This window comes from Cyrtonyx montezumae, unplaced genomic scaffold, assembly GCF_038088225.1.
Source record: "Cyrtonyx montezumae isolate F1298 unplaced genomic scaffold, pur_monq_1.0 scaffold_8, whole genome shotgun sequence".
Lineage (NCBI taxonomy): Eukaryota > Metazoa > Chordata > Aves > Galliformes > Odontophoridae > Cyrtonyx > Cyrtonyx montezumae.
In genome coordinates, this window is record NW_027072089.1 from 101,376,569 (window position 1) to 101,404,221 (window position 27,653).

At 39.6% G+C, this 27,653-nt stretch overlaps 2 protein-coding genes across 3 annotated transcripts in view; both read left to right on the forward strand.

The window, feature by feature from the left end:
• The window catches only part of KIF15 (kinesin family member 15), a 32,743-nt gene extending 11,179 nt beyond the window's left edge, over window positions 1–21,564 (forward strand). Inside the window, exons 12-35 of one of the 2 annotated variants that reach the window (XM_065751808.1) lie at window positions 87–178; window positions 503–712; window positions 1,413–1,590; window positions 2,012–2,153; window positions 4,464–4,605; window positions 4,922–5,119; window positions 6,010–6,117; window positions 6,849–6,954; window positions 7,453–7,618; window positions 8,877–9,027; window positions 10,027–10,109; window positions 10,512–10,584; window positions 10,840–10,926; window positions 11,778–11,882; window positions 12,673–12,795; window positions 13,964–14,110; window positions 14,979–15,086; window positions 15,369–15,533; window positions 15,956–16,065; window positions 18,237–18,309; window positions 18,910–18,947; window positions 20,342–20,507; window positions 20,919–21,050; window positions 21,368–21,564. In XM_065751808.1, the coding sequence (XP_065607880.1) occupies window positions 87–178; window positions 503–712; window positions 1,413–1,590; window positions 2,012–2,153; window positions 4,464–4,605; window positions 4,922–5,119; window positions 6,010–6,117; window positions 6,849–6,954; window positions 7,453–7,618; window positions 8,877–9,027; window positions 10,027–10,109; window positions 10,512–10,584; window positions 10,840–10,926; window positions 11,778–11,882; window positions 12,673–12,795; window positions 13,964–14,110; window positions 14,979–15,086; window positions 15,369–15,533; window positions 15,956–16,065; window positions 18,237–18,309; window positions 18,910–18,947; window positions 20,342–20,507; window positions 20,919–21,050; window positions 21,368–21,451 (2,987 nt within the window). In that variant the 3' untranslated portion in view covers window positions 21,452–21,564. Of the gene's footprint in view, window positions 1–86; window positions 179–502; window positions 713–1,412; window positions 1,591–2,011; window positions 2,154–4,463; window positions 4,606–4,921; window positions 5,120–6,009; window positions 6,118–6,848; window positions 6,955–7,452; window positions 7,619–8,876; window positions 9,028–10,026; window positions 10,110–10,511; window positions 10,585–10,839; window positions 10,927–11,777; window positions 11,883–12,672; window positions 12,796–13,963; window positions 14,111–14,978; window positions 15,087–15,368; window positions 15,534–15,955; window positions 16,066–18,236; window positions 18,310–18,909; window positions 18,948–20,341; window positions 20,508–20,918; window positions 21,051–21,367 lie in introns of those variants that run through there. The other variant, XM_065751809.1, reaches the window with a different exon arrangement.
• Window positions 21,565–22,520: 956 nt separating this feature from the next.
• On the forward strand, window positions 22,521–27,310 carry TMEM42 (transmembrane protein 42). The gene is made up of 3 exons (XM_065753742.1): window positions 22,521–22,637; window positions 25,084–25,230; window positions 26,003–27,310. The coding sequence occupies exons 1-3, from the start codon at window positions 22,521–22,523 to the stop codon at window positions 26,141–26,143; spliced, it is 405 nt and encodes a 134-aa protein (XP_065609814.1). The 3' UTR covers window positions 26,144–27,310.
• Window positions 27,311–27,653: the final 343 nt, after the last annotated feature.

A 27,653-nucleotide genomic window follows, 5' to 3' on the forward strand; every position in this document is an offset into this window, starting at 1 on the left:
TTTTTAATGCTGCTGTCATGTTATGTGTATGTGATTAACTGATATTTTTATAAACTTAGCATTTGGTTCTTTGACATACCCTACAGATGCTGCAGAAAAGGGGAGAAAGAACATAAATTACATTAACAAATTTATTGAAGCAATGCTGTTCTGGGAGAAATCAGAAGGTGAGAAGAAGGTAAGAAGGCAGTGATATTCCTAAGTTAATTCTACATACTGTCATGTGGAAGACCAGTCAGCAGACTGAAATCAATTGTTTGGAGTTTTTTATTTTTAAAAATATTTTTTGAATGAAAATACCCTGTGGGGTTTGAGTTTGGGGTATGAGCTGTTGCTCTGAACAGATCTGCTCCAAATGAATGATAGTTTGTATATTTCCAGAAATTACCGTGAACTGAGTTGTGTACGATTTATGTACCTGCATGTGTGGGTGATGTTTACACCTTAAATTCATCTGGTTTAACTGTCACTTTTCCATTAATCTATGTATGTTCTTTCTAAGAATTTGCTAGAAAAAATTGCTCAACTAGAAGACTTGTGTGCCAAGAAGGAGAAATTTATTCAGTCCAACAAAATGATAGTCAAATTCCGTGAAGACCATATTACTCGCTTGGAGAGATTGCACAGAGAAGCTGGTGGAAGTTTATTGCCAAAAGAGCAAGAAGATCTCCTCAGTGAATTGAGAGAAGAATTGCAGATGCTCAGAGAACAGGCAAGTCTCTTTTATTTTTAGCTTTTTAGAACAGTTTTGTTTTGTGAGAATAGCTCACACGATGGAGTTGTGCGATGGATGGATGTTTAAGGAAGACAAATAGCAAAGTACATACCTCAGGACTGAGGACAGGAGGCTTCAGATTATTCACGGATGTAGTTTGTGAGGCGACTTTGGAGAACAAAGAAACTAAAGAGAGAAGGTAGACCTTTTAAGAACAGTTTATTCCAAGCATCAGAATAGCCCTTCAGCTTAGGGCAAGGAGTAGCAATTGTATGAGAAGACTAGCTTGGATCAGTCTGAGTCTTGTAACTGAGCTCCAAAGAGAATGGGGAAAAACAGTAGTACAGAAATCAGGGCAGGCAATAAAGGACTCTATAAGCATTACTATAGCAAACAGAGATGGTGTTAAGAAAGCAAAGCTCAGAACTTAAGCTGAAAAAAGGATATGGAGGGAGTTTCTGCTGGTTTTGTTACCAGTAAAAGAATAAACAAAGAAAATATAAGTCTCCTGTCTTTTTTGAGGTCAAATTTCAAGGGAGTAAGAAAAGTAATAGTAAACATTTGGGAATGTTAAACCACTCTAGAGTATACCTTTTTTTCCCCCTTTCCATTACAATTCAAAATCTAAAGATGACAGAGCAACAACTAGATGTGTATATCGTTGTACATAGAAAAGAATAAATAATGCTTATCGCAGATGGAACAACACCCACGAATTGCCAAGTATGCCATGGAGAATCATCACCTCAGAGAGGAGAACAAAAGACTTCGTTCTCTACAATCAGTGAAAAAAGCCCAGGAAGTTGATGCTCAGACCATTGCAGAACTAGAAAAGGCTTTTTTGCAAGCTTCAGACACAGAGAAAAATACTGGAGGTAAAAATATGCCACAGTGAGCTAAATAAACTTACTGCATTTCTGTTTTGTGCCAAGTAGTGTTGGGAATGTGTCTTGATGTATTTTGTTTTGTTTTATTTGCTTTTGTCAAAGCGATACTTGAAGACTTGGGGAAAACAGATGAAGTTCACTTTGTGTTGGCCCTTTTGCCAATACAGCTGTATGGTATTTGGATTCGTTTTAATCTTGTGCATACCAATCATGGAATCATTGTCCTTATATCTTATGGGGGCTTTAGTAATATTAATTATTCTGCTGTGAATTATTTTCATGTGTGCTGTAGCTGATACCTATATGTTCAATCACTGTTGCCATGTTCAGAAGTCTACAAAAGCTTACATTTGGGCAAAAGTTATTTGAGCTACAGTGTGATTTCAGAGGGAATGTTTTTGCTCTTTAGGTCAGCACGTATATTCTACCACCGTGTTAGCTGAGGGCAACTCACTGGCATCCACTGAAAAGCTGAAAGCACGCCTGCTACAAACTCAGAGTGAACTGGCGAGTTCAAATCAGGAATATGAAGAATTTAAAGAGCTAACCAAGTGAGACAAAACAGTATAGAAATGTTTGCAGTTGAATGTTTTTAATTACTTGGGTTTTTTAAGTAAGATTCAGATCATGAATATGCAGTATAAGAATGTACCTTTTGTGTAAGAGGGCCAGTTTCAGAAAAATGGTATACACCTGGAACCTGTTCCAGTCAATTCAGTTACTCCCAGACCTGTGAAGCAATCATTGCAGCGTGGATGTAATTTCAGATTCACTGTCTTTTTAAAAGCTTTTCTTTATCCTAAGAGGCAAAATAATGCTTCATAACATGCCAGTTTTGCACATGACTGAATCACCTGAAGTCACCTGCTTCTTGGAACAGGGACCTTGGCTTACTCACCATGCTGAGGAAGTGTTTTCAGTGACTGAAATCCCATATAGGTGGAAACAGTGACTGGAACCAGTGACTGATAGATTTTCTGGAGTGGGAGAGACTTTTTTGCTTCTTGTTGCATTCTAGTGCTACAAGACTTCCATATAATTTCTTCAGGGTTGCAGGCAGGAGTTATTTTGAATGCAGAGTCCAAGCATTCCAGAATGTTTTGACTAATCTGTTAATATTTGACTCCACTTCAGATATTTTTAAGAAGGTGATAAAACCATCATCCCAAGACTTGTTATTGGAATAGTTTTAATTCGAACTAGTACAAAGGGATGGTCTCAACAGTTCATTAATGTCCACTTGCTGTGGCATCTAAACATGAGATATGGGTCTCCTTAGCCCTTAGTAACATAGGAAAGAGTTTTCTGTTAGTTTTCTTCTTGAAGTCAGTACAAGGTAGTGTGAAAGGCCTGCGTAATACTTTCAGATTGTTTTTACTTTAGTAGATGTATATATTCACATCCCAGTGAATAATACATGGGTTATCTTGATCAGTTCTGTTTCTGAAAAATTCAGATCCTGTGATTGCAGGTGCAAGAAAAATTGTATTTTCTGAGAATGTCTTATCAGCCTGGAAGGCAAAAGAGACCTGACTTCTTTTTATTATTACATTTTATCTTTTTATGTTTCATTTACATTGTTCTGTAGTGACCTAGAACTTCTTTTCTACTTGATGCTTCTAGAATTAGCCTTTTCATTTTGTTTTCCTTTTTTTTTTTCCAAAGCATATTTGTCCTTTTTGTGCATTCAGGCAATTGTACAAGCTACATTTGAGTGTGGTAAATCCTGTGATTTTTGTAAATCATAATGTAATAATCTACCAAGTGTACCAATTCAGCATTGCATCTGTTGTTCAGTGTCATTGGTTATGAAGTTTTATTTGTAACTTCATATATCAATTTATTTTCCTGCCCACGCAATGTGTTGTTATTTTTTGTATACCAAATTCTGTGCACGTCTTGATTTCTTTGTAGTACATACATGGTTTTGTTATCAGTTTCTGGCATTTTTTCATACTGATAAACAGTACTTTTGATGTTCAGGACTCACAATGGATTCACCTCTGAACTTACTAAACTTGTTTCCAGTTTCGAAGTAACTGGATGCTTAATTTTACATGCAAATGATGACTGTGCACTGTAACTGAATAAGTAGAGCAAAACTTTAACAGATTTTTCCCCAAAATGGTTTATTTTTCTGCTGTCTCTTATCAGTCAGAACTGAAGATCTACTTTGTCCCCTCTGCTCCACTGCAGCAGCTAATATTACAATGCAAAGTTACTATTTCATCGTTTGGCAGATTAACACTGTACGTTTCCTTTTGTCTGTACACTTTCACTTTAGGATTATGTCAATAAGGCCAACAGTCACAGTAATGTCTTGTAGGTCTGCAAAATACCTAATGAAAATTATTCCTAAATTTCTGCTTGGATGTTGGATTTTAGTTAAAGTATTTCTATGAGGCAAAATAATCTTAAAAGAGCAACATTTCCCGAGGAAAAAAACATCTTTAAAGGATTTTCTTTAATCCTGGCAAGCACCAGTTCAGACTTCTTGTATAACTGGATAACATTTTTAAAGCTTAAAACCATCTTGGTGGGGGTGATATCACTTTCTCATAGAAGGATTTGCAGAGTTCTCAGCTTATTTCCTACCGTGTAATGGATTTTTTCTGACACGTTTAGTTATCCATCTGCTTTCTTCATTATGAAAGCACAAATAAACTTCTTAGCTTTTTAATTTATCTTTTTTAATACAACATAGAGCGGTGATGACTTTCTTCTCAAAATAATGTATTTCAATCTCTGTCCAAGAGTTCAGCTTTAATACCATGCTCACTGGCAACACTACAGTTTATTCTTATTGATGGAAAGCATACTGATTGAGAGTTTCTGACTATATTAAAACGCCTTCTAAACAGGAAAAAGCAAATGGAACTGGAATCAGAACTTCAGTCCCTGAGGAAAGCAAACCAACACCTTGAAAACATTCTGGAGGCAACCAAAGCACACAAGCGCCGAGAAGTCTCTCAGCTGCATAAGTTACATAGAGAATCTCTTAAGGTATGAAAGAATTTCTTCAAAGCCATGTGTGCTTAATCCTAAGTCGTGTGAGAATGTTGGCCTTCATTTCTAGGATACCTTAGCGTAACTACAGCTATATGTGATAAACAAGGAATGCTGCATTTTGTTTTGAAGTTTTTCCTAAATGACTGCTTCAGTAATCAGATGATGAATCTGGATGTGTAGTGGTTTAGAACTAACTGACTTTAAGCAGTTTATTTCATTATTCTGCCTACAGAATTGTGAAGTACAATACTAGACCGAGTTTAATTCCTTACTGCAGTTAAAATAGAGTGCTTTGTAATCTTTGTGACAGAATATAACTACTCCAACAAAAGCATACCAGCTAAGATCTCGCCTCGTGCCACGAATAAGCCCAGAGATCTCAGATTTTCATTCTGAAGATTTTGAGTGCTGCAGAGAGATGATGGACGACATTTTTAAAGAGCCAGTTCCCCCAGAGATGAATGAACAAGCATATGAGGCCATTGCAGAGGAGCTCAAGGTGGCACAGGTGAGTGTTCTGAATAAAATCTGCAAGAAGGTGAGTAACTTCATAATGAAGCAAGTCTGGGCATGAAGTAGCTCCCCCTGCCAAATATATTTCGGTGTGCTTGGAAAACTGAAGTGTATGATGAATACTTAAGCCATCATTGAAATGTTGACTAATTACACAACGTATTTAAGAGGGATTACATTGAAAGTATTGAAAGGGATTTGAGAGTTGTATATCTTAATCCTAGATGAAGCTGAAATTTGCAGATAGTTTTATTATGTAGAAAAAATGCACAGTTGTTAAACTGTGATTTGAGATAAGCAGGGTACTTAACCTTTTACTGTTCTAGCCTGGCAACTCCTTTCTATCTTTAATCTTCCTGTTAAGTATGAAGTCACAGCTACATTTGGAACATTCCCCAAGCCTAATGTAAAATACTGCATTATTTGAAGAAACCTGCCAAATAGTGCTTTCCATAGAAGAGTGTTACAGAGTTATTTGAACTACTCTCTGAAAATTGAACTAATTTGCTTGTAAAATTGACAAAATCAAAACAGCATGCTTAACAGCCAAAACTCCGTGAGCAGCCAAAAAGAAATTTATCTACTTTCATTTTTAAGTCTTACATCTCTAGGATAAATGTGTGTCTGAAAATGAAGAGCACATGTAAGTGCTTATAGGATTTGGTCCTTATTCTCACAGATGGATTTTCTTGTATTCTGGCAGTCAAGTTGGCAATAGGAGAAATCAACTACTTAAGTTACCAGTTTATTTTTGGATGTTCTTTTTACTGTTGGTTCAGATCATTAAAAAGAAAGTTTATGTTTAATATGCACAGACTACCATATGGCCTTTTAAGAGTAACTGAAAGATGAATGTTCTAATTTTGAATGTCTTTTGTGTCACAGGAGCAACTGAGCACAATGCAGACAAAGCTGGATGAAGAAGAAAGCAAAAATATAAAACTCCAGCAAAATATTAATAAACTGGAACATCATTCTGCACAAATACAGGAGGTGAGGAATCAGTGTAATGTAGGTTTGCATTTGAGTGATATCTACCACACTTGAACTGCTGTCTTTTACTGAGGTCAGGAGCATTACTTGCATTTTGATTTCTGAAAAAAATCATTAGCATCATACCTCAGGGCTTTACAAAAAGACAGGGGCTACAGTTAAAATAACACTGCAGCTTAAAAATAATTAATAAATAGGTTGTAATTTAGTAATTCAGAGCCTGCTTGATCTTAAACTAAAACATAAGCAAGTATACAATCAGGATGTCAGTGCTTGTTTATGGCCAACTTCATTATTTCTGGAGAAACAGGAAGAAGTTACCAGAAGAAATTATTTAACTTCAGAATGCTGAAGCTATTGCTTTACTCAGTTGGAAATGAGCTGAAAAGTCATTTATATATAAAATATTTACAAGCCTTCCTTAACCACTTCCTTTCATGTGAGAAGGAAAACAAGGCTTGTAGTCCATTATCTGATAAATCTGTTTTAAAGTAGGTATCAGCACGCAAGCTGTGCATTACTTTTAAATGATCTTTTTCTCTCTTTAGAAAGGGTAACTTCTTCAGTTATATTGAAGTTATTTTTCAAGAGCTTTATTGATTTCAGATTCACCTGCATCAAATTTTTATCTATGATCAGCTAATGAGCAATTCTAAAACGTTAATGTCGTTACAGCTCTGTGACTCAATCTCCTATGTTTATTTTCATTTAAATTTTTTTTACTTCTCCAGCTTCTTTCATCTGAGAGGAATGACTGGAGTAAAGAGCGTGAGGAGCTACTTGAGCAGACAAAACTGCTTGAAAAACAATTTCAAGATGCTCAAAGCAAGGCTGATAGTAAGTCTGTGGAACATTGAAATTCCATGTGAAGTTTTGAGGTTGTCTTCAAGTTGTGAATCAACAGTTAGTACATGCTGAGTAACTGATTTGGGTTTAAGATTTTAAATGTTACACAGGCCTGATCTAAATACATAAATAAGTAGCCTTTTTTCAGTCATTTACAGTATGCAATTTTGATGAGCGTTCTCCGTTCACTCTGATATGAATAGAGTATGGGATGCAGTATTTTTAAAAGAAAATGTGAGCCAAAAATAAAGGGAAATTCTTCTGGCAGCGATTTCTGATGGAATTTGTTTAATTCTGCCTATACTTTTTCAAAATCAATCATCTATTGACATTTCACATTAGTAAATCTCAGTGTGTGACCTTCACAGTTAATTCTACTGAAAATAGGCAAAGTTGTTTGTGACATTTTATCATGACTTTATCTAGTGTTCAGAGGTCCCGTGTCTAGCAGTTTTCCAAATAAATAACATTATTTTATTTTCTTTTTAGTTTTAAAAAGTGAAGTCTATGACTTACGCATTGTCCTGCAGTCTGCAGACAAGGAGTTGTCTGCTGTTAAACTGGAATATAGAGCCTTTAGGGAAAAGCAAGAGAAGGAAATGAGTCAGCTTTCTGACAGGCATATGGATGTACAGTTCAAACTGGACAGCGTCAGGTATGTTGGCAGTTTTGTAAAATGTCTTAACCTTCCTTCTGAATGCATTTTCTCTTCTGTCTGCAGGCTTGCACTATGCATTTCTTAGAAGCACGAAAAGCAACTTAAAATGTTCTTTTTTTTCTTTTATCCCTTTTCTCTAATTCTGTTCAGATGCATAACGGAACATGAAATTAGCAGGAAAATAATTAAATGAGGCTTCCTTAACATTAGTTTGCTTATAGCATTTTCATATTAAGTAGGAGATACCTATAAGCTGAAGATAAGTGTCTAAGGAGGCATTAATCTTTTAATTTTTAAGACTCAGCTTGAAAACAACTATCATATTAACTATCATTCAACAGCCTGTTCACATGATGCAGGTGACATAATGATGCTGATCTAAAAACACAAACAGAAACTAAGAAGAAAAGAAACCAAAGCTTGGCTGTTGAAGTCCGAACTTATCGCTGTGTTGTATGCATTAATTAGCATTAACCACTGTTGGGAGTGAAGTTTTTAATGTTAATGTGACTTGATGGTGCTATTTCTTTATAGGTTTTGGGGGGAGGCTGTTAATGTTTTGGTTCAGTTTTGCCTGAAAAGCTTAACTACACTTATTGCATTATAATGGTTCGTGTCACATCAAAAGTTGTTTTTTGAGGGATGCATTGTGATGCGGGGAACCTGCAATTGAAATTGTGTTGTGGTGACCTTGATGCTTTTATAAGCAGAAGTACTGACTTATTTGGAGGGTATATGCTCTTACTAGAGGCTCTTCACTAATACCATGACTCCTAACACTTGTCTAGTGGTTCTTCTATCCCTCTTTGCTGTTCACTTTTGTGAAAGATCAAATGAAGGAGGTTTCCAGGATAGCAATTTGAAGGCATCTGAGTTATTTTCCTTTAGAGTATATAAAGGCTTTATATGGGATAATTAGCCCAGGTATCAACTAAGCAGGTATAGGAGTGTTCCGATAGCTATAGACTTTGTCCAGCAGTTGGAAGAAAAAAACAAAACACAAAACATTGCTGAACGTTGTTATCAAGATTAGGTGACTTAATTTCTATATAATTTATACAAAATCTATAGAATTCTAATTTCTATAGAGTTTAGCTAAACAAATGGATTATTTCTAGGGGTCATAAGAGGTGTTCTGCTTTCTCTGCTAGTACCATTTACATGTAGTAGTGCCATTCCACAGTTTGTGGAATATTTTTATAATGAAACAAGCTGCTAACACTGTGGGTGGTTTTGTTCTTGTTTTTAATTAAAGACTGGAATATGAAAAGAATCTTGAAGAAAAGGCAAGCCTTCAGGATGACTATGACAATTTGCAAGAAGTGATAAAGTTTGAGACAGATCGGCTGAAGCAACAGCTTGAGGACAGAAGACAAGAAATGGAAGCAATGAAAACTGAGCTCTGTGTAAGAAAAAGCTCTTAGAGACTTTGTTATACAGTTGCTTATGTAGCCAGATTACTTAATTTCTCTTGTTATATCACAGGCTTCCTAGTATTCTCTTTTGAAGATGAAAACAGAGGGGTTTTTTTTTGTTAAAAAAAGGTGCAAGATATTTGTGAATGCAGTCTAGAAGAGATGATCTAATACCACATTGTAGTAGCAGGTTTTTTGGCTGAATAAATGCCTCTGGAAATTTGGAAGGAAATAGGTCAGTTAGTAAAGGAATAAGAAACTGCTTTAGAAAAGAATGCTGACATCTAAATGACACTCATCTTCTATCTTAGTGCTAGCTAAAATGAGCTTGTATATTCCTTCTTGAAGGGGAGAAGGAAATATTGATTTGTATAGTGAATGTAGTTTTGTTAAAACATTTTATGCTCTTATGTGGGGAATCATTGTCCTGCAATTTAGTTGATGCTGTCCTTGAAAGACTGTCAGGCTGCAGAGACTGCAGAACAGCAATAAGGTTGCTCAAGGGCTTTTGTAAATGATATTTCCTGGTTTTCTGCAGCGTACACTGTTTGCCTACTCAGCAAGTTTGCTGTAACATTTCTCTTTGGGTGTCTGAAGGAATACTAAAATCATATTTTTTCAATTTGTTAAATTACTCTCAGTGCAATATTTTGAATTGCTGGTTAAAATTTGAAACAACTTCCCCTCCCTCCTAATTAATCTATACTGGAAAATTCTGATTTCTCTCTTTAAATACTTGAATCTTGAGGAACATTATAGACATAGGGAATTTTTGTCAGTGGTAGGTGAGAAGAGCTGATTTCTAGTCATTACTAAGACTTCGCTTTAGCCTTGTCCTGGACAGGTTCTAAACATTTTTTTCCAATTGTGTTTTGTGTGTTGTTTTGCTTTATCCCAGTTACCTCTTAGTAGTTGCTTAGAATTTTATTTTGTTATTCTAAAAGCCTTATATTTTAACTTCTTATAACTATATATATTTTGATGCCCTAGACCCTATTAAAAATCCTGGAAGCAGAAAAAGAACATAATCAGAAACTAACATTACAATTGCAAGAAGACAAAGAAAATTCAAAGTGAGTTTTACTTACTTGTGTCATTTATTTTCATCTAACTTCATTAGTTTTGACTTGTGCTAGGCTTTGTGTTCTGGAGGTGACCTTGCTAGAAGTGCTTGTCCATGTATGGGTGGACATAGCTACATTTTAATTTATCCAAATTATGTATAGATGAGGTGATGTTCATTCCAATTAACATAAATGTATTTTCATCACCAATGTAGTTCTTTGCATTGAAGATAAGTATGTGTCTGGTAACTTAACTATTAGTCTTGTACCTTAATGGAAAGCACTTAGATTCTTTTTTGCAGAGTTCTTTAACTAAGTGCAGATGAGAATAAACATATCCGACTTGATTCTTGTAAAAAGCTCTCTTACATTTTGATCATATTTCTCATGATAAATACTTTTCTTCTCCAGAGAGCTCTTGAAAGTACTTGAAAAAACGCAAGTGGAGAAACCATCTGAAATGTTGACACGGTGTGAACAGCAGGTACAGCAGCAGAACTGAATATTGTCAATTTCCATGTATGCTAACAGCAATTCTGTTGGCGATCTGACTGTTCTTTGGATTATCAGCAAAATAAATTTAGAGTTCTCAAATTTTAGATTGTTAAGCTTAAGCTACTCTTTAATTTTTCAACTAAGCTAAACAACTTGGTTTCTTCCATTTTTTCCGTGGCTTTGTGCTTAAACAAAGCATGTTTCAAAAGTATTTAAAGTCTCTCCATAATATTATTTCTCCCAGGATGAAAAACTGCAGAAATTAGAACAGGAGTTGGCTGCTGCTGAAGAGACTATTGTTTCTTTGAAGAAGACAAATGATGCAGATAAGGTTTGTGTTTATTTTTGTTAGTTACCTTTGCAGGTAAGTATGCTCTGTGTTAAACACTCAGAACCTTTCTATCATACTTAGTAGTTCTATGGTTCTAGGCAATTCTGGCTGTATACTTAGGTAAAATAAATCCTAGCACTTACTGGCATTGAGTCTGCAGGATAGTAGGAAATAATCTCCATTCAGAGAAAACAAGAAAACTGAAGGGGAAAAAAAAGCAAGCAAAGGTAAATCTTTCTGCTGGACAAAACTTCCTATATGGCAACGATGCATAATTCTCCTGATGAAAAGATGGTTCCAGGTTTTGAAAGCTTAAATTGCAGAAGCTCCCACAGTCAAGTATTTTTGCTAAATGAAAAGCAGTATTGTTTTTATTATTCAGAATATATATACGTTCTACATTTACAAGTTTTTAGTTTTCTACACTAAAAAAAAATTAGGTCAGAAGAATCCAGTACTGTCAGTGCAATGGTGTTTCTGGAATGCATTTTTTACATCACAAATAAATGTAACCTTAAACTATAGTACTTCTGTTAGAAGCACATCACAGCCTGGGTATAAATCCAAGGACTAATCTCTTATAATATATAAGATTATTTAAATTTTTAAGTAAGCACTTTGACAAAAACCCAAAAACTTTAAGAACGTATTTCCCTTTATTCATTTACACATGTATATTGGAACCTCGTTTCCAAATGTCTGTTTGAAATTTGGTATTAATAATTTATCCACCAAAGAAAGTGCAGTAGTGTGTATATATTAATTTAAAAGTATATTTTACACATGTATTTTATTTTTAATATAAGAAAAAATGTATCCAGATTAACCTTTTTTTTTGTTTAATGTTGCAGGAAGTTGTAACTGACTTGATGAGACAGATCCAGGAGCTGAGGTCTTCAATTAATCATAAAACTGAATCCATAGATGGGCTAACAAGAGAGCTGGAGGATATAAATGTATGTTCTGTCATTTTGAAGGACATGGTGTCATTTCTCAGAAATGGAAGGCAATGACATGTCTTATCATGGGTCTCAAACAGCATAACTTGCTGTAGTGTTTTAGAAAGAAACTTCTTTGTTTTGACATGTTGAAATCTTCTGAACATTTTATGCCTAAGGCTGTCTTGAAAACTGAACTCTTTCCACGTGGTGGGTAAAGAGCAGCATCTCTAAAGGGACCTATTCACATCCTGTAAACTACACTCAGCTGACAGTCACATTTAGATTTTCTCAGAAAATGGTGATTTAAGACATGAGCAACTGAAGCAGAATTGTAAATTCATTGGTGAGGAAATGAATTTTTACATAGCTAACTATCTTCTACATCCAAGAAGAATAAAAGAACAGAAGTGTTTATGTGAATATTAATAAATATTACACATCTTTATTAAAAATTGTTTTACTTGCAAACTGAGTACTATCTATGGAGTGCTTTAGATGCAGATCAGTTCAGAAGAACAATTCCTGTGTATGGTTACATGTTTTTATCAGTAATTATTTTGACAACTAATATGCATTCATTTTTTTCCATCGTTCTGACAACTCAATTTTAATAACATTGTTTGAACAATTAAAATCAGTGACATATCATACTTGTTACAGTCACTGACACTGATGAGATTTTTAAACATTTTATAGTTGTCATAACAGGATGTGTGACATGCATTTCTTTGTTTTGTGTTTGTCAACTTGCTTTCCTAACAGGTTTTCCTAAGATGCTCTAAATTTAATTTAATCTTTTTCTTAGTGCAAGTATAACTTTATTCTGGCTGCAAAGGAAGAAAGCAAAGGAATCATAGAGGATCAGGAGAAGAAGATTGAAGAACTGAGGGAAGCCTTGGAGAGAAGACAAATAGCAGATAATATTGAGGTAAAAACACTTACGGTGGTATATGGTGAATATTTAACAAATTAATTGGATGTGTTTCTTGCTTAACATACTTGTGTAAAACTTAACATCATTTTAGTTCAAAATAAAGCTTTTTAGGCTGCTCTGCTCTTAAAGGAATTTTTAATGAGATACCTGACAAATTCTGTTAAATAATCACATTACTTGACATAAATATTTTATAAGTTACTTCATTAAAAACCTATGCTGAAAGTCTGGTTTAATTTTGTTAAGGCCACTGAGGAGTCATCGGCTGAATTTAATGGCAATGTTAGATGATGTAGCTGAGAAATTAAAGTAGGTGGAAGAATATATTATGCTCAGCATTCTCTTCCCCCACTGCTACTATAGTCAATAGCTTCTTTACTCATAATTTTAAACTAAAGCTCCACCTGCTGGAAAGCAGTTTAAGTTAGATTGCATGGTTGAGTCAAGTACAGCTTTGCTTTTTACAATTGTCCTTCCTTTTAACTTAGTCTTTCCTGTTACTGCTGTCTCCATTATTTCAGTAAACATTCCCTTCAGGCAAAGTCCCCAATCTGTCCTCAGAAGTTATTTCAGATTCTACAAGATAATCAGTTGTATTACATATGCTTAGTCCTATCTATAAAGTTTGCCAGTAAAATCTGCCAGTGCAGTGTTTGGTTCTCCAAAGCCATTCTTTATATATTAACCCGTTCGTTAAACTTGATGATCTTCACTAATAGCCATATCTAAATGTGATGTTATGAAATCCAAAACCAAGTTGCTGGGCAGAATCAATTTTGTTTTGCTGCTTCTCTTCTAAAGAAAATTGCATATCTTAATATACTGTCATCCTTCATTGTATCTACCAGTGAAAGTAGAGTTTCCCATTCTTGGATTCTGTACATCACTCACTAACTTCCTTCATGCTTTTTTGATGGACAAGAAAATCTCTGGTTCTAATCCAAGATGGTATCTAAATTGCTAACTGTATTTTTGTTCTGTAGTCAAAATGAAGGATATGGAAAACTTGCCAAAATAAGAAATTTATACTTGCTACAGTTCATAAAGGAAAAATGGAAGGATGCTTTTAGCCATTATCACTGCTGTTAAGATTGTTAAAACATCTTGAAACAATTGCTTGAGAGTAATAACTTTGTTTCCTTCCTTAATATATTTAAAATAGAGGGACCTTCTGTGTGAAGACTTGCATCATACCACTGATCAGCTGATAAGACTGACAGAGGCCTCTAAGAAACACGATGCATTGCTTCAGTGTGCACAGCAAGACATAACAGAGAAAGAAGCTTTAATCCAGGAACTCAGGGAACAGGTAAAACAAGGAAATTCTTCTGATAATTAGCTCCTTGGAAATGGGTCGTGGCTAACAATAACTTTTGGGGAGCATTTTGCCTCTAATTATAGAATATATTGTGAAGTCCTGAAGAACGCTTCTTACTCTAAAGTCAAAGTAGTTGTTCAATAGCTTTTGAGCAAAGGGTAGGTAACCTTTGAGTATTTTTGAAAGTTGTATCTTGAGATCACCTTCACAGAAAAATATTTTTGTAGAGTAAAACTATCAGTACCTATAATGATAGAGAAACCTAAGCTTCTAAGTAATACAGATTAGGGGGTTACTTCCTACTTTGCTTAACACTTACCCACGAACAGCATCATTATGGAATGGAGACAGTTGAGTTCTGTGTACGATGCAGTTTAAGCAATTTTGAACCTCTGCAGACCAATAGCCTACAGTAAGGCTTTAGCCAAATCTTAATGCTAATGGCCAGAACTGTCACAGTGCCAATTAAAATATTTGTGTTGGCAAAAAAAAAACCCTAGTAGTGATACATTACTTGTGAAAAGAATAATTTTATCTCCTTGGCATCTGCTCTTTGAAGAAATTGTCTGAATCTCTGTCAGGAAAATCTTTGCTTCAGATCATGTTTTGACTGGTAACATCTGCAAACACAGTTCAAATTAGTTATGCATTTTATATATTAGGTTTTTTTCCAAAAGCAAACATGTGCACCTGTCACAGGATTAACAGTTCATGGGTAGTTGTGGAAAGCAATTATGAAAGTGATGTCAGAGGTAATATACAATAACATGTATTTGGTGCAAAATAGGGATGTGGTTGCTGCTTTACTTCATGTTTGTGACTTATGAGCTAATTTAATTCTACTTGGGATTTCTAATAGTTGGACAAAATGACAGAAGAACTAGAGAAGAGCAAGAGTGAATATGAGTTCAAAATGAAGCAAATAGATAGCTTTTTTGTGGATTCATCTACAGTAACATTTCCCCAGGTATGACATTTCTAAGAGAAACACGTTCATTATGATGACTGTTAGAACTCATTGGAAAGGACTTAATAAACTTTTCTGCACCATAGTTGGAGCAGGTAAATAACAGTGTATCTAAGAATGGCCAAATCCTATTGACCTTGTTTGTAGCTTTTATGTATTATTGACAAATTTTCTGCCAGGGATCTATTAATGTATGTTCTCTAATTAAAGCATGCGACCAATACACAGGAGGAACAGTTCTTGACCAATAACTTTGGACTTCTCACTTTTTAACCTTACCAGTGTCCAAAAACTCCTCCTAATTTTGATGTGAATTTAGCAAAAATCTTAGAGACTCATGAGCAAGAAATAGCTGATCGGAGGGCTTCTGCAATCACTCTAGAGCACCTTGTACACGAACTGAATGAAGAACGAAGAGCTAAGAATGATGAAATTCTACGGCTGAAGGTACTCTGAATTAAACTGTACTGCCAATTGTTAAGATTACAGTAAAACGAAGTACAGAGTTCAGATTTTTAATGAGGTCTGCTTATTAGCCTGTCCATTAAGGCAGGAAAGCAGTTCTTGGTCTTCTCTTAAGCTTGTAAGAAATGTTAACAACTAGCTTGAGAAATCCCTATGTTTTGTCTTCCCTAAGGATCAAGTGGTTTCTTCTTCATGAACATCAAATGGTAACATCATCTTTAGTAATGAAACTGTTCTGACTCCTAAATCAAATTATTAATGAAGCTGTGAATGGAAAGGTCATGCAGATCTTTGCCAGAGGACTGTGCTTCTTTTTGGACGAACAGTTTTGTCTTCTATCTTAATACTAAATGAACGTTTTTCTGGTTGAATAACGTGAAATGATTTCAATCTTACTTGCTTAGGAACAATTAAATGAATTGGAAAGCTTGCGTTTGGAAATGGAGACACTGGTGGAAAACAACAGGAATTTACAGAGTCAGCTTACAGAAGCTCAGAAACTAAGCAAGAACAGGTAAAGGAAAATAAAAAGAAATCTCTTACCTTGGAGCAATTAAGTATAATAGATGAAATATACTGTTTTTATTTGAAATACAATCTGCACATTGCTGTAGGGTGAATACCCCAAAAGAGTACTACGCACACAAAATAATGAAGGTGGACGGTACATTTTTGCCTGACTTATCCAGATGGTATAAAGACAACCAGTAAATAAGGAAAGACTCGCCTGTCACTGGTGGTAGAGGCTCAGCCAGGACTCCACAGAGGAGGGACCTCCAACAAGAGATCCCTCCCTAGTGGTGGTCAGCCCTTAAATGGGGTCTGGAAGAGGCGGAGCCAGACTCCACCCCTTCTGGTCACACAGGTGCATTGCCTTCACCTGTGCTCCTGCAGCTGACTCAGTGCTCACCTCAGGTGATCAATCAGTGGTTCAGGCTGTGATTCAACAGTTCCCATACAATTAGAGTTCCTCATGTAATTAGAGATTGATTCAGCCTTTTCTATAAAAATCTTTTACTGACTTCTAAATTTTATCACCTTTAAATCACAAATTATAAAATAGTATAATTAAACACACCTTTGTTGTGTTTAATATGGGGAATACAGAGGAAAAAGAATCTAATATAATTATACAAGTAGCCATTACGATATATTATGTATTGTCACATGACTTGAGCACTTATGGGTTCAGTAGATACAGAATTATAGAATGGTTTGTGTTGGAGCACCTCCTGCTAGACCAGGTTGCTCACAGCCTCATCCATCCTGGCCTTGAACACCTCCAGAGACAGGGCATTTACATCCTCACTGGGCAACCTGTTTCAGTGTCTCACCACCCTCACAGTAAAGAATTTCTTCCTAATGTCTAGTCTAAATCTACCCTCTTCCAGTTTATTGCCATTTCACCTCATCACGTCACTACACGCCCTTATAAAAGTCCCTCCCCAGCTTTCCTGCAGCCCCCCTTTAGGTACTGGCAGGCCAATATAAGGTCCCCCTGGAGCCTTCTCCAGACTGAAAAGATCCATCTCTCTCAGCCTGTACTCACAGAGGAGGTGTTCCAGCCCTCTGATCATCTTTATGGCCCTTCTCTGGACCCACTCTAAAATCTCTATGCCCTTCTTAGAGTTGGAGGCCACAGAACTGGACACGGTACTCAAGGTGGGGTCTCACGAGGGCAGAGTAGAGAAGCAGAATCACCTCCCTCAACCTGCTGGTCACATTCTCCTGATGCAGCCTAGGATATGGTTGCCCTTCTGGGCTGCAAGTGCATGTTGCTGGCAGCACGTGCACGCACACGCACACGCATCCAAATGAAAGCAGTACCAGTGTTTGCCTAAACTTCAATGGAACCTGTTTTTGAGTGAGTTTAAGCAAACAGAGGTGGTTGTAGATCTTTCCAGCCATTTATTAACTGGATGAATGTGTCTGAATTTTGGAATTGGGTGGTACTGAAATTTATCAAGGAAAAGCTACTGTCTCAGAAGTTGTCAGACCTTTCCAGTTGGTGTTTAAGTGTTCAAAAGAGAACAAAAGCACATTTCCCACACACTCACTCACTCAGCCTGATGCTGTATGTATATATATATATACACAAGATACAGACAACAAATAAATTCCCCTACCTAGGTAAGCTGACAAAGATTTTAAGTGTCTGAAAACACTAAACTTTTAAAATTCTGTCAAGTTAGAATAACTTCATCAGTGAAGTTCTCACACTTACTGTGCTCGACAGGATTTAAATGACCCTAGTGATGTGTAGTTTTGGGGTGGTTATTTTTAACTCTATAGAGTTTGCTTACTTCCATCCAATGCCAAAATAAATTTCCAAGCCTTCTGAAAACAAAACGTTTATCTTTTTAACCTGGCAACAGCACTGTGCAAGGATCTAGTAGGAGGGAGTTGCTTTCTGCAGTCTGTGTGCAAGTGAGCACTCATAACATCTGCCGCAATCCTAAATTTGCTAAAAATCTGCTTCTTTGTAATCTGCCAATGGGAAATGTGATGTTCTTGGAATGTAAAAGTTAATGCCCTTCTGGAGTTGTTTTATGATGACACAGTATTCTGAGCTGAAGATGTGTCAGGACAGTTATTTGCATCACTAGTTTAATCTGGATAAGCTGTTGTTTTTATGACTGGTTTCCTATGTTTGCAAAAGACTTTTCTTGTTCTTGGACCTTCCAGTGATCAGAAACACACTGATGTTCAGCAGCTCAAAGAGAAAGAGGAGGAGATTGCTGAAGAACGACTGGCAAAGGTATCTTATACCCTTTTCATGTAGTGGTTGCTGTTTTCCCGTTCTCGGGTATTAGTCATGTTTTCTTCTATTTCAGACCAGTAAAACAAGTATTGATTTATTAGTGGTTTCTAACAGTTACAGACCCTGGTGCTCACCTCATAAGATTTCTATCTTAGTAAACCTCCATTAAACTGTATATCAGGTTGCACAATAAGCAAAAAACTATTCAGATCATTAAATCTGACTCATCTCCATGGAGCTGGAAAGCAGAGGTTGTGTTGTTTACTAACATCAGGGCTCTGCCAAAGAGAAGCTAATATCACAGTAGAAGTTGAAGCAGATCTCCCGGACAGACCTTCCAGCTCTAGCTGTGCTGTGTATGAATAGGCAGAGAAAGGGTCATTTGTGCTGGCATTAAATGGAACTGTGTGCACAGGTGAATTTATAAGGAATGTTAGAGATGTGAATTATTAGGTAACAGGATGATTTTGGTAGTGTCTGGAATGAGATACCTGGCATCAGGTGAATGACAAATCATTTGAGGAATAAAAAAGAATGTGTATATATACATGCAAGTAATTTAAACATAACATAACTTAATATTTTGAACTTTTACAGAACAAAGCAATGGAGGAGATGCTGAAAATCAAAGCAGAGTAAGTTTAATATTGCACAGTGGAGACTTGTACTGAACTCGTTAATACCACAAATGTGTATTTGAGCAGTCATGTCCATGTCTGAAGTTAAAAATGCGTTGAGTAACACTGAGCTCTTACTCTTTTTCACCAGTAGGTGGTGGCAGCACCTGTTACTACATTTTCTAAAAGGTTAATCAGGAAATAGTCTGAAAGAGGTGGAAGCACAAGCAAAGCTTAGGTTAGAAGAGGCTTAATTTTGAATTGTTTAAAATAATCTACAAGATAACGTTTTGAACACTTCTATACGTGGTGACTTGTGAGCACATTCCTTTTCAAGTACAATTGAAGTACTACTTCTCATTTTTTACTAACACTGTAAATATCTCATAGTTCTAAACTTAATCTAAATGTTCTTATGCTATTTGTTGTGGTTCTATTGCATTCAGCTTGAATATTTAAAATTATTTATGAGAGGGTTCCTAGACTGTGTTTGCAGTAATGCTCAAGAGGTGCTAGAAATTCAGATGTGCCATGCCGCGCCACAGAAAGATTGTAGTCAAGAAATGAAATGCAGAATCAGTGGATAAAAACTAGTTTGTAACTGCTCCTGCTGTTATTCTTAGCCTCATCTGCATTGCTGCAGGGACTCACAGCAGTTGAATCTCCTAATATTTGGCTTGCTGCCACCTAATGGCATGTTTTCTTTGTAAATAACTTATTTTAAGCATCAAGATTGCTTTTATGAACAGAGTCATTTCAGAAGTTCTTCATATTAACTTTCCTCGAAGCCCTAATCTTGGGTAGGGGTTGTTTTGCTGTTCAGTGTGGTCTATTTTCATACCTGAGTGGTCTTTGAAATGTGCTTTGTAATAGCGTTACAGTGTCTCACACAAATGGTGTACAGAGAAAAATGGGTTCCTTTGTCTCCAAGGAAATGTCATGAATGTGGTAGCTCTTGTTCTGTTGTGGGGCCAAATGAACTCCGACCATCTCTGTGCTGCATGGAGCAAAAAATAGGGAAAGTCGTACACAAAGGAGCAGTGTAGGGGAAACCAACAGCAGAATTCATAGAGAAAATGTACATCTTAGGTGAATCCCAGGTTGCTCCTTGTAGGCAAAGGGACTGTTTTCTGCTTCATTAGTGGAGCTGTGTGTCCTGAACTGGAAAGAGCTTCCCCAAAAAGAGCAGCAGCTCCAAAGCATTCCCCAGATGCAGAGATGTTGTCTAACGCAGCAGTGGTGAAGCAGGATGCAATTGCTCCTTTTCCTAGCACTGAGATCTGGGGAAAATTAAATTCTGTCAGCAGGATGTCTTTAACAGTCTGCCTCTGTGTCCGAAGCTGGCACAGTCATTCATTTGTATGCTATTTATGTTGGGTTTTGAATATTTCATGATGCGTTTATATTGGCAGATTAGAAGAAACCAAAAATACTCTCAGAATCAGAGAGAATACTTGTCTTGAAATGACTCTGGAGATGGAACGGACGAGAGCTTTGGAACTGAAGGCGTTTCATGAAAAAGAAGAAATTAGATCAAAACTGGAGGAAATGTATGAAGAGAGAGATAGAATTGGAAAGGTAATCCGTGTGCAATTCTTATCTTTCTAGTAAAACCTTATTCTGCAGAGGCAGAGCTCTGTTGCTACTTGAACGATGTTCTGAATGGGCAATCAAAGAAGGCCTCAAAGCATTCTGCTTTACAGTTCAGTCATATTTGTGACACTGTTTACTGGGGCACTGATAAAATGCTAGCAGAACTCCGAGCACAGAAATCAGTGTTGCAATCTGTAATACAAATCATACGAGGCATTTGCCCTTCAGGGGCATCCACGAGAGCACCCGAGGAGAAACATGTATTGTCTGGGTGAACCAACTCTTGCATCTACAGCTGGTGTAAATGTCAGTATGTTAATCACATTGGCTATTTCTTCTGGAAAAGGAAGAGGGTGCAAATCTAGGTGACCTACGTGATGTGTTTATTAATTACAGGAAATCGACTTGCTGAGGAAGCAAGTTGAATGTCTTGCTGAGGAGAATGGGAAATTACTCGGTCATCAGAATTTAAACCAGAAGATTCAGTATCTTGTGAAACTGAAGAAAGATTACACTAAGCTTACTGAGGTGAGTCCCTGGGAGGAGGATACACACAGGGCAGCTGTCTGATAGAAAGGAGACCTACACTTTGATGATGGAAGCTGGCACTGTTGCTCTTCTATTTGAGAGCCATATGTAGCTCTGCTCTCATACAGCTGGATGCCACCTGCTCTGCCTCCTCAGGGCCACAGCAATTACCCTTCTATTTCCTCAAAGCACGTTTCTCAAACTGATGAAATCACTCAACAAGTACAGATGTAGGATTTATTGGGAAATGTGGAAGATGTAATGGTGTCCTTTCTGTACCCACCATTCCTGATACCATTTTTTTTTCTGTTCTCCAGGAGACTGAAAAACTGCGTGCTGAGAATGCCTTCTTGAAAGAAGCTAAAAGATGCGACGTATGTAGGCATCACGATCAGTTATGATGGCACAAATCTGCAAGGCTGTGTTTTTAAGTGTACAGCACAAGCAAAAGCTGACTTCTGCTGTGGTCCCTGAAGGTTGTCAGCTGTATTCGGGACAGTCAAGTACTCCTTGGATTTTTCTTTTGTTTTGCTGGTAACAACTCTTAGTGAATTTTCTCAGTTAAACAGGCAGCTTTCATTGATGTTTTAATACCTCCCTAGTGAAGAGGCTCCATAGCTCTTCAAAAACTGTTTTGTATAGGTGTTAACAGAGACCTTGAATTTTTATATCTTGTAAGGGGAAGCTTTCTCTCTGGGAACGTGCCTGGATTCTTGATTTCTTTCATTCTTAAAAAGCACAATTAGTGGGCTTTTTTCTTCTAAGCCTAGGATGTTTTCACTAGGTCACCATAAACTTGTCAGGCTTGACAACCTGTAAGCATTGACAGTTTCAGTTTGTTCAATGAAGCGGGAACGCGTGTGTAATAAGTAGTTTGTAAATAGTGCCATCAATATCTTTAGGCTTTATTCTTCTCTTTCTCTGAAATTAAAATGCTTCTAAAAACTACTTTTCACTGCCACGTGACATCGACAGAATTCTGTGCACTGTAGGAGATGCACTGCAAGCATTTTGTAAGCACTCTCCACTCAAGTAGAAGATAGAAATGTGATGAGAAAGGTGAAGAGGTTTGCTCCTAGAGGCTTTGGGGGAAGTCTCAGCCTTAAGTGTGATGAAACGGCCAAAGGCCGTTTCATCACACTTAAGGCTGAGACTTCCCCAACGCACCGACCTGAGCAGTGGCACTGAGCTCTTTTCAGCGCTGTTACTGTCCCTAACGCCCTCCCCTTCGTCCAAGTAGCCCAAAAGCTCTCCTCACCCGGAAGCAATAGGGCCGAGGAGCACAGGGCAGGGTTTGTAGGACTGTTATGATCGGCCCCGGGCTTACACGCGCTTTGCTTTCCTGTCCCTCGCAGCGCTGCGGGGCTAAAGCTAGATCGGTACCGCATCCTTTCTGAATAAAAACTAAGTATGCAAACGCCGCACCGCCCTTCCTTCCTCCCCGCCCGGAAGCGGGCGCGGGGTGCCGGCATGCGGCCGTGCGGTGCGGCGGCGGCTGCGGGGCTGCTGGGGGCGGCGGCGGCGGGCGCGGCGAAGCTGGCACTGGGGGCAAGGCTCCTGAGCGACGGGGAGGCTGCCGGCGGATGGGTAAGGACGCATCCGTAAAGCCTGGCCTCTCCCCTGCCACGGCTCCGTGCTGTCCCCTCGGGCCCCCCGGTGGGAGGTGGTGAAAGTACGCTGATGCTTGTGACGCGGAGCAGCGAGACGCTCGATAAACAGCACGCAGACAGATCTGCGGGGCAGACGGATGTGTGCCGGCCCCACCTGAGAGCGACCTCAGCACGGGGGGTCATTTCACATGAACAAAACCTTTTCTTCATTTTCCCCTCTCTCCTGCCAACCTCCGTCTAAATTTGCTTCTGCCACTTCAGCAGTGGTTCGGGATTATCTGAAATGTACACTGAATTAATCTCTTCTTAGAAAAGCAATCAGAACAGTAATCTTTGACTCACTGGGCTGGCCATTCTGAGCCCTTTGCAGGGAAGGAATTACACCTCCGTCCTTCCTTGTGAGGAGCACCTGGGGATGTTCCCATCTCTGCACTGTGTGTCGTTGCCATGACTGCTCTTCTGCCCGGGACTCAGAAGGACTTAGCCTCTCTGGGAAACCTTCCTCTGGGCACGTGCCACCTCCAGAGCTGAGTTCATGGCTCTGCAGTAGAAGTTCAGCAGTGAAGTTGCAAGCAGCTGGGATCCAGCTTCGTTCCATGGCTGGTAGGCTCATGGAGTAACCCGAGTCAGGGAGCACCTCCAGAGCCCTGTAGTCCAGCCCCAGCAGGACTGGCTGATTGCTCACGGCCTTCTCCAGTCGAGCTTGGACCTCCTCCAAGGTTGCAGAACCCACAGCCTCTGCTTCAGTATCAGCATTTCCCCTTTCCTAACCTATACTTGCTGCCCCCTGTCATACCCCGACATACCTGACGGGAGAGCCTGGCTCCAGCACCTCTTCACCTCCGTGGTGGGTAGTTGGAGACAGTAATGAGATCCTTTTGTCTTAAGGCCCTTCCTCCTCACTGTCTACCATGGTAGGCTTTTTTTGATCCAGAGAAGAACATAATGTATATAAAACGTGGAGTTATTTTTTATATCTTCCAAGTCTACATGACCTCTAGAGGCCTACATGGACATACTGAGCCGCAAGGCAAAATGTCCCTTAATCCAGGCAAAGGGAGAGGCCAGGAGAAAGAAGCTGTCTGGAAGGCAAACCCCATCCCACAGTGAGCTATGGCACAGCATCAGATTTCTTCCTCGAAGGACCAGTGCATCTGGGCCTGGCTGACCCTGTGATCCCTCTGAGCCGGGGCGGTGATGTGTTGGTGCACAGGGCCTCATGCCACAAAGCATTCCGCAGGTGGGAATTGTTTGGGAATGTTTGCTATTGCCTTGATAAAGTTGGAGGACTTTGCTATCAGTGGGGCAAAATGAGACCAAACGTGAACTCTGTGGGATTGAGGTTAACCTTGGAGAGCTCGTGCCAGTCATCAAGCAGGGCTTTGTTTTGCTATGACAGAAGGAAAGGATGCCATCCAAAGGGACCTTGACCCAGTGGAAAGGTCGGCCCGCTTGGACCTCATGAGATTCAGCAAAGCCAAGTGTGAGGTGTTGCACTTGGTTTGGGGTAATCCAAGGTATGCATACAGGCAGGGAGAACTCACTGAGAGTAACCCTGCTGAAAAGGACTTAGAGGTCCTGGAAGGTGAAAAATTCAGCATCATCCGGCAGCAAATGCTTGTAGCCCAGAAGGCCAACGGTATCCTGGGCTGCATCAAAGTGGGGTGGCCAGCAGCTGGTGTTTGTTAGTTTCTTCAGGGTAGGAGCACGAGGTGGCTGGAGGCCCCAGGGGTCAGTTGGCAGAGGGAGGGCACAATGCTGCCGTTCCTGAGGGGCAAGCTGGATTTTTGGGTGGCTTCGCACCCACAGTGGCCTTCCTTTGGCCGAGAGAGGTGAGAGATGTGACCATTGTGGACTGGGCAAAGTCTTGCTTTTCCTCTCTGTAGGTTCCCTGAGTGTTTGCAGGAGTTACTCAGCCTGTGGCCTCATGGCCCTCACATCAACTGCACAACACCGAGGTGCTAGGGAGAGGGCCACAGCAGCTGGAGCAGTAGGGGGTAGACTGCATGAGTTAAAGCCCTTACACAGTGTTAACATTTACAGCTGCATTCCACTCTGACAAGGACAAATATGACCCTTTTCCATACGTCTGGTGATGGACAGGCACTCCATGGCATGTGCACCAAGTTGTGAGGCCAGGAGCTTTCTGGAGTTAGGCTTCTTGGCATCGCAGCTGCTGTACACTGTCCCAGTGCTTCTCAGCTCGTACTCTGAAGCTATAGTTACGGTAAGATGCCTCAGAGCCATGTTCCATCCAGGGCTGTTTTCTTGCTTCTGTTGCCTTCAGTGGTTCAATGTTTCATCCTCATGTAACTCAAGTTTCAAGCCTGTGCTGTCTGGTTTCACTCCAAAGTGCGCGTGTTACAGTGCAGGCTTAATAAGCAGTCAGTGAAAATAAGTGGGTTTTTCCCTTTTGTCCTCAGCTGCCTGTGCTACTTCGCATGGGCTGCATTGGCTTGGTGTGTGCCTGCAATGCACTCATGTGGACAGTCTTTGCAAAAGCCCTGCGACTGTCCTCCTCCTCAGCCTCTGCCTCTGTGACCACAACAGCCTCCAACTTCATCTGTTCGGTGAGTACGTTCATTCCCAAGGTGCCTAAAGGAACACAGTGATGTGGAATGGTGATGTTAGCCATGAAGGGAGGTGTAGGTACCCCTGTGCAGACAGCCATGAGATAATTGTGTCAGCTCACAGCTGTTCCTCACACAGAGGCTATAGGATTTTCTGCATGGTGTGGGAAGAAGAGTGTTACTTCCAGGTGCCATACCTTGGAGCAGCTGTGAAGTGTTACCCCTACGTGTAAACTGAACTTTCCTAGTTGCCAGTGAGAGCTGGGACTGGGAGCATTTGCTTTGTTCCGGTTTAACTAAAGCAAAACCTCACTTGTGACAGATGAAAGCCACCTCTTAGTGAGAACATGAGCACTTTTGGCCCACAGGCATGCTTGCATTTCACTCTCGCAAGCTGTCAGTCTTGTTTCTGTGCTTCAACCCTACTCAGCCAGCTCACAGCCTTGTCCAAAATGCTCTCAAGTCAGTGGAGCTGTGTTTTTACTGACTGGAGTGGAGACTTGATTTCTGAGGTGCTGAGAAGGCAGCAAAGCATGACTGCGGGTGCTGAAATCCTGTCTGGGAGCTCCATCTGGCTGTGCTTCCCAGCTGGCTGCTGAACTAGGTCATCTCCAGCATCAGCATCATCTGTATGTTGGTGATGATCCTACCAGGAGTTTTCTCTAGCAGATTCTCCTGGGCTGCTGAAGCAGCCTTGGGGAGGAGCTGACAGTACAGAAGGCTTTGGGATGGCTCAGCTCAGCAAAGCTTTATTTTTTTTCTTTTCCTCCAGGCCATCCTGGGCAAGCTTCTCTTTGGAGAGACGTGGACACCGCTGTGGTGGGTTGGCCTCACTGTGACACTCTGTGGCCTCGTGCTGCTGCACACTGCTGCACCCCAGCCAACACAGGTGGTGGAGAAGAAGGGGTTGTGAGACCTCTCCTCGCTCCATTTCCAGTTGGATAATGTTTCAGCTATTGCCACCGCCAGGTCCCAACCTGGTCCTCACACCATGCACTTTCTCAGTCTCCTCGTTCTGTGCCAGAACCTGCTGAGTGCCGTCAGACCTGCTCAGCTCCCTTGCACGTTTCTCCATCGATTTCCAAAGTTATGCAGGTTGCATCTTCCATGGCTGGCCAGGGCAACCATTACGGGTGCCTGGTGGAGATGTGGGAGCAGTGACAACTTGAGGGATAGCTGATCAGTCTGAGTCAGTTGTCTGGAAACCAGAGCCAGAGCTTATCAGCTGCCCCTCCTCTTCACACCCTGCGCTGATGGAGCCTTCCCAGTGCCAGGACGGGAGGGAGAAAGTAGACATAATGGCTGCGGAAAGTGACTGTACGTTGGTACTTTTCCATGAGAGGAACCATCCCAGAATGGAAAAGCAAGCAGAACTAGGCACTGAAGGCTGTGGACATTTCTGCCCTGCTGGTGGTGATTTTGCTTGCTGCCTCTTGGTGAGGCCCCATGCTTGCCCCAGGTTCCTGCTGTCTGGAAGGCAGTGGAGCATTCCATTAATTCTTTGGCTGCCACTATCACACACACCTTCTGACTTGCCATTTACGTCTGTTGCCTGTAATTCCCAGTTTCCCATTCCTGACACATTGCTCATTGTAAGGTAGTTGCATTTTCCTTTAAACTCTTAACCAGCACTGAATTTTGATCGCTATTTCTGGTTTGTGTAGGTCATACTGTAATACGTCGAGAACACCATGTCATCAGTCAGCCCTCTTCTTTAAGAGTGTCCATGTTGAACACGTCCCCCTCAACATAAGCTGACAATCGCTATAAGTAAAAATGGATTTTTCTCAGGCAACATTTTTTTCACTTCCTGATGATGCTATTTTCCATTCATGCAGTGTAATTAAATATATCACTGGTACCCACTCATGCTAAATTTTGGGTCAGCGATTACTCTTTGTTGTCAGAATGAGATGCCTGCCAATATGTTACACGTGGCAGTAATCATCATTTCTGAGGTGTTGGTTTCTTTCCCCTGCCTGCACATGCTTGTTTTCCGTGGTAATTTTTTATTGCAATCCTAATAAAGAATCATTATGATGCCTAAAAATGTATGCATCATGCTGGTGATATCACTTGTTTGCTCTGGGCTTGCCAAATTGTCTGTGTCTTCTTGTAACTGCAGAAAGTGAGTCACAGTTGTGGCATGTGCAGAAAACCCAAGGACACGTTCGTGTGAGCCTCATTATCAGGACCTGTCATGTTCATATTAGCTGGCAGATCAGCTCCGTGCCCAACAGGATTGTACATATAGACTTGCAGGTGGAAATGCCACCACAGTTGGATTTGTGCCTTTTCCTTCTTGATACCAGCTTACAAAGTTGCTGTCCCCTTGCTGTAGGTCCCATGTTTTCAGGGAGCACCTTCCCTCATGGCACTTGCCACCTGTGTCCTGAGAAGCCACTTTGCTTTCCCCACTTGCT

Bases quoted from the DNA above. Each gene is read 5' to 3' on its own strand.
- TMEM42 (XM_065753742.1), top strand. From the start codon at position 22,521: ATGCGGCCGTGCGGTGCGGCGGCGGCTGCGGGGCTGCTGGGGGCGGCG. The intron at 22,638-25,083 runs GTAAGGACGCAT...TTTTGTCCTCAG, and splicing joins GGGAGGCTGCCGGCGGATGG to CTGCCTGTGCTACTTCGCAT. The intron at 25,231-26,002 runs GTGAGTACGTTC...CTTTTCCTCCAG, and splicing joins CCTCCAACTTCATCTGTTCG to GCCATCCTGGGCAAGCTTCT.